The sequence below is a fragment of the Sapajus apella genome, unplaced genomic scaffold (genome assembly GCF_009761245.1).
Source record: "Sapajus apella isolate SASKATOON/1434 unplaced genomic scaffold, GSC_monkey_1.0 scaffold161, whole genome shotgun sequence".
In the NCBI taxonomy this organism is placed as follows: domain Eukaryota; kingdom Metazoa; phylum Chordata; class Mammalia; order Primates; family Cebidae; genus Sapajus; species Sapajus apella.
In genome coordinates, this window is record NW_022437101.1 from 504,458 (window position 1) to 518,450 (window position 13,993).

The 13,993-nt window shown below is 33.9% G+C and overlaps 1 protein-coding gene across 15 annotated transcripts in view; it reads right to left on the minus strand.

The window, feature by feature from the left end:
* PTPN20 (protein tyrosine phosphatase non-receptor type 20) overlaps positions 1-13,993 on the minus strand; it is a 103,274-nt gene that overhangs the window by 62,503 nt on the left and 26,778 nt on the right. For 7 of the 15 annotated variants that reach the window (XM_032266882.1, XM_032266871.1, XM_032266875.1 and 4 more), the window contains 3 exons: positions 5,431-5,525; positions 3,572-3,669; positions 87-199 (listed from right to left, as the gene is read on the minus strand). In XM_032266882.1, the coding sequence (XP_032122773.1) occupies positions 87-199; positions 3,572-3,669; positions 5,431-5,525 (306 nt within the window). Of the gene's footprint in view, positions 1-86; positions 200-3,571; positions 3,670-5,430; positions 5,526-8,328; positions 8,394-9,104; positions 9,126-9,454; positions 9,475-13,993 lie in introns of those variants that run through there. The other 8 variants (XM_032266885.1, XM_032266880.1, XM_032266873.1 and 5 more) reach the window with 5 other exon arrangements.

The window sequence follows — 13,993 nt, forward strand, 5'->3', positions numbered from 1 at the left end:
AGCTCTTTCTTTCAGTTGTATTAGAAATATCTAATATAATAGAGCCTCTTCAAGAACTTGCTACTACAAATAGGATGATATCATACCAGAAGGCAAAGGGGAGACAGCCTGTGAGGGCCCTGCACGCTCCTCATCCTCACTGCTCCACCTGTCTCTTCTGAGGCGGCCTCTGGCTGTCCACATGCTAGGATTGCTGTCACTAGAAAAGAAATGTATATATTTGCCCATGGTTTCAAAGAATAGTACATTTAAGAAATACTTTCTAATCATCTTTATTGATTATTTAATTGACATTCACTTCCATTTCAATTCAGCCATCCACTCCCATTGTCATCACCTGAAACTGGCCCACTTCTGAGATAATTCCAAAATCCCAATGTCTGATCATAAACTCCATCTTCTCCATTACCTTTACCTTGCAAACTAGTCCCCTCAGATCCATCCACCTTAGCTTCTATGGATGGATCCACCTCAGATCCATTCACCTTATCTTCTCCCCTCCTTTACCTAGGCTGTGGGAGGGAAGCACTGGAGTCGCCGGGCTTTCTAATATCGGCAGAGATCCATTTGGAAAACACCAGCATGCCCCTGGTTGTTTTCCTGTATCACTCTTCCATGGCAGCTAATTCCAAGCCACCATCCTCTCATAGTCCTTATTTTAATACTCTGCCTTAGTAAAAATGTAGCTTCTTCTAGAAAATGCAAGCCAGAAAATAGAAATTCTTTCATTATCTTTTTAAACGTTTACTTAGATGCATCAATATCTTTGATATTCCTTACTTTCTGCCTGTTCAAAATTCATCCTTCTATGTTCTTAATCCCATTCCTTCCACCTCCTCTGAGGTACTTTACTATAACTTATATTTTCTTAAATATACTATTAATCTCTCCCTATCTACAAATTCTTTCATATCATAAAAATACTCAATTTTCTCTATCTTAAAAATAGGAAATGATTTAAACTCTGTCTAGCTACTAATTGTGAACAGATTTTTCAAATGCTAACCCATACCCACGTTCTGTTTCCTTTCCAACCTCTCCATAGTCAACTGACTCGCTAATGCTATCTACTTGGCTCTTGTTGTACTTTCATTTGCAGCCCTACCTAGCAAAATCCTAATTTGACTGACGCATCTAATCTTCAATGTTTAGAGAAAATTCTTCCTAAAATACACAATTATACATGCCCAACCAATATCAGGATAAATCAAGGCCCCTTATCCAACACATAAGTTTAGGGTAGGGCACACATGCCCTACAACTCTTGGCACCTGATATTTCTCCCCATTAGTAAGATATTTTCACAACTCCTTACCCTTGCTCAAACTTCCTCCTCTTACCTGAAATGCTCTTCTCCTTTTCACCTGCTATTTAATTAAATCCCAAATTCAACTAAAATATCTTCTTCAAAGAAGCTTGTGAGAAACTTCCCTCATGCATAGTTCTCAGTCTTCTGTACCCACAATCTTTGGATTTTAACTCTAAAATAATATTTACTACATTGTACTTCAATTTGACTTTTATATATCTGTTTTCCTAATTAAACTGTGAACTAAAGAGCAAGAAATATGTAGTAGGTTGTATTTGTGTACAGTGCTGAGTATATCACAGAATCTCAAAATGCCTTTGGAATTACTATTACTTACTTGTTTATTTAATGCACTTCATTAAATAAAAAAAATTAAAGTTGTACATACTAATTTGATACATATACACATACAAAAACACAATATAAAGAATATACACATTCTTATATATTGCTATTCCAGTGAGTATAGCTAATATTACTGATAAATCTCCAAGGAAATATGGCTTAATAAAATGTTTCCTCATCTGATGTTTTTGCTTATAACACCTAAATTTGAATATTTTATTAGCATGAAAAATTAGATTTCTTTCATTTTCTTAAATTTGCTGTTCTTCAGGTACTTTAAATTTTTAAAATATATGTGGATTAAAGATTTAAACATGAGACCTAACACTATAAAAACTCTAGAAGAAAACCTAGGCAATACCATTCAGGACATAGGCATGGGCAAGGACTTTATAACTGAAACACCAAAAGCAATGGCAACAAAAGCCAAAATAAACAAATGGGATCTAATTAAACTTGAGAACTTCTGCACAGGAAGAGAAATTACCAATAGAGTGAACCAGCAACCAACAGAATGGGAAAAAAAATTTTGCATTCTACCCATCTGACAAAGGGCTAATATCCAGAATCTACAAAGAACTTAACAAACAACCCCACCAAAAAGTAGGCAAAGGATATGGACAGACACTTTTCAAAAGAAGACTTTTATGTAGCCAACAAACATATGAAAAAAAGCTTATCACTGGTCATTAAAGAAATGCAAATCAAAACCACACTGAGATATCACCCCACACCATTTAGAATGGGGATCATTAAAAAATCAGGAGACAACAGATCCTAGAGAGGATGTAGAGAAACAGGAATGCTTTTACATTGTTGGTGGGAGTGTAAATTAGTTCAACCATTGTGGAAGACAGTGTGGTGATTCCTCAAGGATCTAGAACTAGAAATACCATTGACCCAGCAATCCCATTACTGGGTCTATATCCAAAGGATTATAAATCATTCTATTATAAAGACACATGCACACATATGTTTATTGTGGCACTGTTCACAATAGCAAAGACTGGGAACCAACCCAAATATCCATCAAAGACAGACTGGATAAAGAAAATGGGGCACATATATATCATGGAATACTATGCAGCCATAAAAAGGGATGAGTTCATGTCCTTTGCAGGGACATGGATGAAACTGGAAACCATCATTCTCAGCAAACCAACACAAAACAGAAAACCAAACACAGCATGCTCTCACTCATAAGTGGGTGTTGAACAATGAGAACACACAGATACAGGAAGGGGGACATCACATGCTGGGGCCTAGGGGGTGGGGGTCTAGGGGAGGAACAGCAGAGGATTGGGAGATTGGGGAGGGATAGCACTAGGAGAAATACCTAATGTAGATGACGGGGCAATGGATGCAGCAAACCACCACATGGCACGTGTACACCTATGTAACAATCTTGCAAGATCTGCACATGTACTCCAGAACTTAAAGTATAATAAATAAATTTAAATATATATATATATATATACACACACATATACATATACATATATATGTGCTACCAGAAATTCACCATACTAACAATACTATTGTTTATAGTGCATAATTTTCTTTCTGAAAACAGATCAAATTTCTAATAAAATTTAGTGATGTACCCAGAGCTTCATGCTACCTCAAGTACTCTGACCACCTCAAAAGCTCCAAGCATATTTGCAAAAGCTTTGGAGTTGTGTAACTACTGAAGGATAGAGAAATCAAATCTTTCAAGAATACTTTTCTCTTATGTTAATTACCACACTTATGAGATCGTAAACATATTTCTAATAAAGCTAAATCAGGTTTATAAAAAGCTGTATCTTGAAAAATTAAACATTTGAGGGCCATTATTCACAGTCTCCATGCAGAGGGCTAGCTATGAATATAAGTAACATAAACAGAAAACTCACTAAATAAGCATATTAGTTATACCTTTCTGAAGGTGCTTCAGAAAAATCCTCATGAGAATTATGTGAGAAATTCTGAAGAGAAAGTTTTACCTTCTCTGAGTTAACTTTATTTTCAAAAACCTACAGACATAAGAAAGGAAACAAATTATAGCCCTGGTTTTAGAAAAATATGGTTTAAAAGAAATATGATTTCTACAGATACTTAAAAGAAGAACAAAAGGATCTGCAGTAATGGAATTATAACCACAATCACATAGTATAATGTCCGCTCCTAGAAAATCACTTAATTGTATATCTCTGTATTAAATATTTTCCAATCTATCAAAAGTATAGAATACTATGCAAATAGAAGTTATTTATATTGAATTGCTCAAATGATTTTTCAAAACTAAATTTTTTAAAAGCTTCATTTGAGAAAAAATAATCATTTCAGCCTAGAAGGGATTCTTATAAGTGTTTACCATGTTTTGTTTACTGTGAATATAAAATTCCTGCCACTATATTTATCTTTAGTACTTGCACCATCTAATCTCCTAATTCTAAGTATTTCTCCACGTTGTACTGCCCAAGTTTGCACTAGAGAGACTTCAGTCTTGATAACTTGCAGTGCCAGTGCCTCAACCACCATATACATACATTTCCTTCCTTTCTTCTCTGATACTGTCTTGCCATACTTCATCTTCTATTTTCTCAAGCACATCTTATGAATTGGCTGATCAAATCTCATTCACACACAAAAATAACTTTGGGATTATTACTGAAATTAAGTTATATAAATTTTTAAACTTAAATTGGAAATAAGTGGTATCTTTATGCATTAAATGTTATTATCCACTAATATTATATAGCTTTAAAGTTTAAAGCATATCAGAATTCATCCCAGATAGGCCAAGCTATAATTTGGCAAGAAAAAAAATACCCAAAAGTAAAAATATAAACAAAATCACAAAATATGCTCAGTTCTAGAAGAAGTCAAATAAAACTATACAAAGGATCTACTTGGGCCATTCTGTGAAGCTTTCAAATCATCTCTGCTTCAAAGAGAAAACCACTCTGATCAGAGAAAAGTATCGAAAGTGAGCTGAGAGCCCAACACAGCACTAACAGCCAGAGAATCCCAGCCAAAGATGTGATGGTAGCCCTGATGTGGCCATCTTAAGTATAACAGAGAATGCACAGGAGATAATAACCAAGTTACAATGTCATTTTTAAAAGCTTCACTCCTGCTCACTTGGGGTGCAGGTGGCAACTGAACAGGGGAAGTGGTAGCAGTATTTGGTCTATGTACTGACTTTATCCCTATTACTGCTCTAACTTACAGGAAGGAGGCACAAGGCCAGCATCATCATGGCAGTTCCAAAGCTCCAGTTGACTAGGTAAGAGAAAAAAAATGCAAAGCACCCAGCAGACTAAAATTCATTTCCCTTTTTTTGTGCTCTAAGCCTAGCACTATCTCCATAAATGGGGGAATGTGTGGAAGTAAGAGGTTTTGTCACAGACTTTTCACAGCCCTCTACTTTTCCATAGTTGGGAGACTCCCAATCATGCTATCTCAAACAATGAAAAAGTCCACAATCAATACATCTAAAGGTGCTTCATACTTCATGTGGAATTTATTTTGTATCTTCATTAGAAAGACAAAACAAGTGCCAGTAAAATTTCCAGAGTAGCACTGAAAGGAATTTTCATTACAAAATGCAATTCATTAGAAACTTTGCAAAAAGTTTCACTCTTTCAAATTCCTATTTTGGTCATTGTCAACAATACAGTGACGAAGACTTAAGATATCATTTTGGTGAGAACAAAATATATATCTGTTTCCCAGAGAGCATAGTCAGCAATTTAGGTATTAGCCAAAATTACTAGAGATCCTAGTCTTACCTTTGATCTACGTGTGCTTTTCTGACTTGATGAAGGCAAAGTCTCCCTGAAATTCAGGTCTTCTGCCTCAGGGTCACTTCCCTCATAATCTTTTACTTAACAAAGGGAGAAAAAAAACTGATCAAATAGAAAACATTACACAGAAGGAAAGCTGGAGCCTTAATGAGAAAAACCAAGCTCCATGAGGGTAATTTTCACCTACTTCTCCTGTTTTCCAAACACCTCACCTTTATCTCCTATAATAATAATCTCTTTCCCCCCTGTTTTGAAAAAAGAAACAGAGCAAAGATGATCCTTCTTCTAGGATTATCCTCGGGGAGTTGACTTTTGAGCAGTTCCCCTGTTCCTTATTGCCATGTTATTCAAGAAAGTACTCTTCAAGTAAATCCTAGATATATACAACCTGCAGAACCTATGCATTGGGATCTACAGAATACAGTCTTCTGCATTTCAGAGTCTATTTCTTGAATAAAGAATACTGTGTTATGAAAGTCTCATTTTAACTTCTTATATTATTTATAATTCATAAGTTAGCAATATGTTAAGCTATATAGAAAATTGTTTTTGGCTTTGTTGAAGAATGTAATATGAATCATCCCAAGGAAAAGTCTTGGTTTCTTACATGATTCTTCCTAATTACTTTGTTAATTTTACAGCACAGACTCTTCAGATAAGAATCCAAGGGAAAAAAATTTCTCTTACCTCAGTATTGAGCACCCAGAGTACTGTTTCTCAAACCATGGCAGCCTTAAATATTTTGATTTAGAAATTCGGTGACATAGCATATTACAAAATCAATAAAAAATATAGTAAACAAGCACTATGGAAATGAAAAAATGTGTTCCTGAATGTGTGTTAAAAAGGAAATCTAATAGAAATTGTGAACATTTATAACATATGAATTAATTTTATAAATTAAAATATTAAGAAATATCAGCAAAGGGGCAACATATCAAAACTAATGTGAAATAGCTAAATGAGTGTTTAGATAGAGGGAAATCTATAGTCTTAAATGTGTTTACAAAAAAGACAGGAAAAAAAAGCTAATATAAATTACTTTCGTATTAAATCATAGAGGCCAAACAAAGAAAAACTGAGGAAACTTTCTCTGGAGAAAGTAAAAGGAGTAAATCATAAAGAAAAATATAATAATAGAAAATAAGGTTAAAGAATAAAACAATCAGCAAAATCCAATATTCTAAAAAAAAAAATTAAAAATATACAACCCTCTTTCACTACCAATCAAAGGAGAGTAAATGCACAAATAACATTAAAAATGAAAAAAGGCAAGGCTACAAATGCAAATCTAATTTTTAAAGGTAATAAGCAAATACTATGAGAAACTTTAGAAAAACCTGATGAGATGAAAACTTTTATAAGAGAATTATAAGTTATGAAAATTTACCTCAGAAGATGTAGAAAGCCTAAATAGTATAATAACCATTTAAAAAGTCAAACCAATAATCAAAAATCTCACTCCGAAAAGGAAAAAGCATCTGGGCCCAAACAGGTTTCCAGATGGGATTTTATCAGACTTTCAATGAACAAAAATATCTTTTTCATGCAAACGGTTTTAAATTTTTTTATTAAAGTTGCCTCATTTATATTACAAGGTTAGTAAAATCCTAATATAAAAATAAAACATGTAAAATACATGTTAAAAAAAATTACAAACCAAACCCAGTAATGAATATAGACGCAAAATTCCTAAATAAAATGACATTTGCCATTACTTTCAATGACAAAAACCGCAATTACTTTTGCACCAACCTAACAACTAAATGGTGCAGTGGAAAGAAATGCATCTGAACTAAGTTGGATTTATCACAAGAATTCAAAGTATGTATAGTATCAGAAAAAACTATCACATAAATTAGCATATTAACGAATGTTAACAAACAAAGAACAAATTATATTATATCTGAACATATAAAGGAAACTCATTTGAAACCCAACAGTCAATCAAACTATAAATAGAAGGAAACTTCTTTAACTTAAAGTTTATCTATCCAAAACTGGCATTATACTTAATGGTAAATTTTAGACATTGTCTCATTATTTTAAAGAAAATACAAGAATGCCTGCTATCACTACTCTTATCTAATACTGTATAAAATACAGAGCCTAGACAATAAAGAAAAGAAGAAATAAAAGCATAAGGATTGGAAGCTAATCAAGTAAATTGTTATTTTACAATATTATAATTATCTAGATAGAAAATTAAATAAATTCTGCAGTCAAACTACAGGTTGAGCATTCCTAATCTAAAAACTAAAAATCTGAAATGTTCCCAATTTTGCAATTTGTGAGCACCAACATGATGCCACAGAGTAGAAAATTCCATACCTAAGTATTTAACACAATTTTTTCCATAAACAAAATTACTTAAAATACTGTATGATATTACCTGCAAGCTACGTGTGTAAAGCATATATGAAACATAGATAAATTTCATGTTTATTTTTGGCTCCCAATACCAAGATATCTCATTATGTACATGCAAACAATCCAAAAAAAATCCAAAACCTGAAACACTTCTGGTCCCAAGCATTTTGGATAAGGGGTATTCACCCTTTATTAGAAATAAGAGAGTCTGGCAGGATATCTTATACAAGAATCAATAAATTAAGGACTTTCCATATATCTGTGGTAACCAACCAGATATCACAACAGAAGAAATTATACCATTCACAGTAGTAATAAAACGTCACTAGAAATCAGAAATAATTGAACGAAACATATAGTGAAAATTTAAAAATTATACTGAAGGGCACAAAAGATAGAACAAAGAACTTGTATTCTTATATGAGAAAACTCAATTTCATCATAATGCAAGGATCCCTCAAATTAACACACAGATTTAATTCAAATGCAATTAAATTGGAGCAGGATGCTTACGTGTGTATATACATCTTTGTATAGACAAACTAGAGACTACAGTTCTCAGGATAGCAAAGACAATTCTGGAAAAGAAGAACAGATTGGGGCCATTTACCCTACTAAACACCAATAGTTGTTATAAGCTAAGATAATCAAAACTGTGTGCATTGGTGCCAGGATAGACAAATAGTTCAAAAAAAGAGAACAAGGATTCAAAACCAAACTCAATCACATGGGGCACTTGCCGTAAGAGTGGTGGCACTGAAGATTAGTGAGAAGAGTACTAAAATAAATGGGGTGGCACAACTGGTCAGAAAAAAAGAGTTTATTCCTACCCCATAGTAGAATCAGATCAAAGATCAAAATATTTTTTTAAAAAAGACTTTTTATTATCTAATGGTAGGACGAATTATTCAATTACAAAAGGTCAACCTGTAGAAGAAAATATTGATAAATATGAATATTCAATTAAAATACAGCATCAAAAAAGTTGAAAAAATAAGCATTCACCAGGGAGGAGTGACAGAAAAGATAAAAGAATGTATATAAAAATTTCTAAAATTCAATAGGAAGACAAGTCAATAGAAAAAATTAGTATAATATATTAACTAGCGGATATTCTTAGTTGCAAGTAATATCAACCAACTCTTGCTGATTTGAGAATAAAGTGAATTTAGCACACATCCCCTGGGCAGCTTCCCTAATTCCCAGAAAGGCTGAGCAATAACATGGGTCCTCTGGATACTATAGGGTACACAGCAAACATTCCTGGACACTAGACACTAAAACTGCACCTTATCTTCCACAGCCCTTGACAATGGATGCCATTGTTATTATTGCTTCATATCAAGATGCAAACGATAGGAAATTCTGCAAACCCAGGAAGGAGCTTCAAGTGCTAGGAAGAAAAATTAACAGAAAAAAGTCTATAAGAATTATAAACAAGCAACTCACAGAAGGCGACTTGCAGGCCAATAATGTGTGTGTGTATATATATATATTTAACGTCCAGCCTCACCTGATAAACAAAAAATTAAAATTGAAACAACCTACAATTGACTTTCACTTCTGCTTATGAGAAACTTATTGTAATAGGATTTAAACACAGTCAACCAGAAAATATATAAAACAATAATTTTCAGACCTTGAACAACAGAGACCGTGATCCTGGAGAGAAGGAGGTAAGCCTTCGGGTTGCTCCAGATCATGCTCTCAAGGAGTTTGCAGGCTATAGCTCAGGTAAGGAATCAAAGAGTCCAGTGATTCACCGAATTGAGAAGAAAAAAATCAAAGTTAGGAGAGGCTGAGGCCACCAGAATTTGTGGGGCAGAGTACTAGGGAGGGGGGAGCTATACAGAACAAGAGAAGTTTAAGTAGCTGCAGAGAAACCTTCTCATGTCCTTTGCAGAATATGGATATGCTTATCTCTGACACTAAGGAAGGACCACTGGAAAGTAGGAAGCCACACAATTCCTAGGTACAGTTCATATGAGCCAGAATGAGAAGAACCTGTAATTCAGGGGGCATTGAGACCAATGCACAAAGAGATACCTCTTAATAGTAAAACTGTCCCTAGAAGAGAAGCTCCTCAGGGCCACCTATAAAAAGGTGAAGAGCAAGCCTCAGACAGGATAAGGTTAAACTTCAAGTAACATAACTACAAGGCAGAAAATACCCTACATTCTTTAAAGAAAAATGTTTAAAAAACTACCATCAAAATCATATAATTCACAATGCGTAGTCAACTATTAACAGCTATGCAAAGGAATAGAAAAGTATAACCCATAGCCAAATCAATCAATCAATAGAAATGCACTTAGAAATGACAGATGGTAAAATACGGAAAAAATAACTTTTAACAAACTATTATAAATTTTTAAAAGGTGCTCAAGAAAATAAAGATAAACATGATACAATAAAAAGATATAAATCATGTAAAAATAAGATCTACTGAAATTTCTAGAAACAATGTACGAACTAAAAGAAATTAACAATAGATGAGGTAGTAGAGAAGGAAAAAAATCAATGTCTGTCAATATACAGCAAGAGTATATCCAAAATGAAGCACATAGTAGGGGAAAAAAAGAAACTGAACAGAGACTCAGCAAACTGGGACAACACCAACTGTACTAAAATTCCTGAAAATGGAATGACAAAAGTAAAACAAATATGGAGAGATAATAACTGAAATGTTTCTACACTAGATAAAAACTATAAACCAACAGACCAAAGAAGGTCAATAAAATACAAGTGTAATATAGAAACTTATAGAAAAATCACATTCATGCATGTCATATTCAAATTGCTGAAAAGAAAAAAAGCCAGAGAAAACAAACACATTAAATTTAGAAAAAGATAAGAATGACAGATTTCCCATTAGAAATCATGCAAGCTAGAAGACAATCGTGAGACATTTTAAAGTATTGGAAAAAAAAATACTGTCAATATAGAATTCTATACCCTGAAAATATATATTTCAAAAATTAAGACTTCTACAGACCAATAAAAGCTAAGATAATATCCAGCCTGCCCTAAAAAACAACAACAAAAAATTAAAGGAAGTTTTTCAGGCAGAAGGAAAAGGATAAAATATGAAAATACAGACCTATACAAAGGAATGAAGAAATATATGGGCACATAAAACATACTCTTTTACATGTTTTAATTTCTTTAAAAGATAACTCAATGTTAAGAAAAAATAATAACAATCTATTATAGGGTATATAACACTCACAATAAAATTGATATCAATAATAGCATGAAAAGCAGGTAAGAGGAAATGGATATAACCTATGTTCCTACAACGATATGTGAAGTGGTAAAGCAGTCCCTGCCTACACACAGGGAATGTGTTCCAAGACCCCCAGTGGATGCCTAAAACTTCGGATAGTACTTCCTGCACTGAAGTCTTAAATCCCTCAAAGTCACCCATGAGGATTAAAGTAAACTTCTCCCAAACTCCTGTTAATGTTCACATTTTGCCCTCCTCCCATAAATCACAAATGTTCTTAATGGCATCTAGAATGGTGAGTTATTTCCATAAGGTTTTGTCCAGAGCCATCAGAGGAATCACTATCTACGGCAGCTACAGCCTTACAAAATGTGTTTCTTAAATAATAAGACATGAAACTTGAAATTACTCCTTGATTCCTAGGCTATGGAATAGATATTAAATCAGAAACCGAATCAGTAATTTTTAAAAACCTACCAATCAGAACGAACCCTAGGCCAGAAGGATTCATAGTCAAATTCTACCAGATGTACAAACAAGAGGTGGTACGAATCCTACTGAAACTATTTCAAAAAATTAGGAAGAGGGATTCCTCCCTAACTCATTCCATAAGGCCAGCATTGTTCTGATACCAAAACCTGGCAGAAACACAGGTCTAATATCCAGAACTTACAAGGAGGTTAAACAAATGAACAAGCAAGAAGCAAACAATCCCATTAAAAAATGGGCAAAGGACATGAGTAGACATGTTTCAAAAGAAGGCATATACCTAGCCAAGAAGCATATGAAAAAAATGCTCAATATCACTAATCATCAGAGAAATGCAAATCAAAACCACAATGAGATACCATCTTACACAAGTCAGAGTGGCTATCATTAAAAAGTAAACAAAACAAACAACAAACAAACAAAAACAAATGTGTATGAGGTTGCAGAGAAAAGGGATGAGAATGTAAGTTCAGCCACTGTGAAAAGCAGTTTGAAGATTTCTCAAAGAACATAAAACAACTACTATTTGATACAGCAATCCCATTACTGGGTATATGAAGGGACTTAAATTGTTCTGTCATATAGACATATGCACATGTATGTTCATCACAGAACTTTTCACAATAGCAAAGACATAGAATGAACTAACATGCCTGTCAATGGTGGACTAAATAAAATGTGGTACATACACACCATAAAAAGAATAAAATCATAGCCAGGTGCAGTGGCTTATGCCTGTAATACCAGCACTTTGGGATGCTGAGGCAGGTGAATTACCTGAGGTTAGGAGTTTGAGACCAGGCTAGCCAGTATGGTGAAACCCTGTCTCTACTACAAATACAAAAATTAGCTGGGTGTGGTGGTACATGCCTGTAATCCCAGCTACTCGGGAGGTTGAGGCAGAAAAATTGCTTGAGTCTGGGAGACAGAGGTTGTAGTGAGCCGAGATCGTATCACTGCACTCCAGCTTGGCCAACAGAGCAAGATTGTCTCAAAAAAAAAAAAAAAAAAAAAAAAAAAAGAATGAAATAATGTCCTTTGCTGCAACATGGATGCAGCTGGACGTCATTATCCAAAGTGAATCACTACCCCTTGGGGGATGAAATCATTTGTTCACCAAACCACAGGGACAAGCAATTTGCCCATGTAACAAACCTGCATATGTACCCCCAAACCTAAAATAAAAGTTGGGAAAAAAAGAAATCGTCTACAAAAGAATTGGGGTAGATTTCCATATTTTTCCATATTCTAGCATAATTGACTTATCATTAAAATCAGCTTTTTCATAGAAGTTTGCAACTGTTAAAGGATAGTTTTCAGAAACATTAAAATCATGGCCCTTATACAGATGTATAAATGACCATGGTACTTTATTATCTTCATTAATCAGTAAGAGAACCATGCAGATGTTATTTTTAAAAATACTCTTTTAAAAAACCCATAATACTCTGTGTTAGTGTGTTTGCATTACTATATGGGAATGTCTAAGGCTGGGTAATTTATAAAGAAAAGAGGTTTGTTTTGGCTCATGATTCTGCAGGCTGTATAGGAAGCATGGTGCTGATATCTGCTTCTAGTGATGACCTCAGGAGGTTTACAGTTATGGCAAAAAGTGAATGGGGAGTCAGCATATCACATGGTGAAAGAGAAAGCAAGAGAAAAGGGGAGGTTCCAGACTCCTTTGAACAACCAGATCTCACATGAGCTAAGCAAGCACTCACTCGTCACCAGAGGGATAGTACCAAGCCACTCATGAGGGATCCGCCCCCATGATCCAACATATCCTACCAGGTTGAAGATTACATTTCAACATAATTGGAAGAGATAAACACCTAAACTATACCATACTGGAAGTCCTTGCCAGAGCAATTAGGCAAGAGAAACAAATAAAAGGCATACAAATTGAAAAGGAGAGTCAAATTTGTCCCTGTTTACACATGACATGCTCTTATAAATGCAAAAACCTGAAGAATCCACCAAAAACTCTTAGAACTGATAAACAAGTAAAGCTGCAGAATACAAAATCAACATGCAAAAATCAGTAGCATTTCTATATACCAATAACAAACTACCTAAAAAAGAAATCAAGTAAGCAATCTCATTTACAATAACTACAAAAAAATTATCTAGGTATCAATTTAATCAGATATATAAGATTGCTACAATGGAAACTATAAAAAATTGATGAAATAAATTGAAGAATACACAAACAAATGGAAAGACATCCCATGTTCATGGAATGAAAAAGTAAATATTTTTAAAATGACCACAAAACTAAAGCAATCTGAGAGCTCAATATAATTTCTATCAAAATACCAATGACATTCTTCCGAGAAATTTTAGAAATCCTAAAATTCATATGGAAGTACAAAAAATACTCCAAGTAGCCAAGGCAATTCTAAGCCAAGAAAAACAAAAACAAAATAAAAACAAAAAAACAAGAACAGAGTTGAGGTATTACAC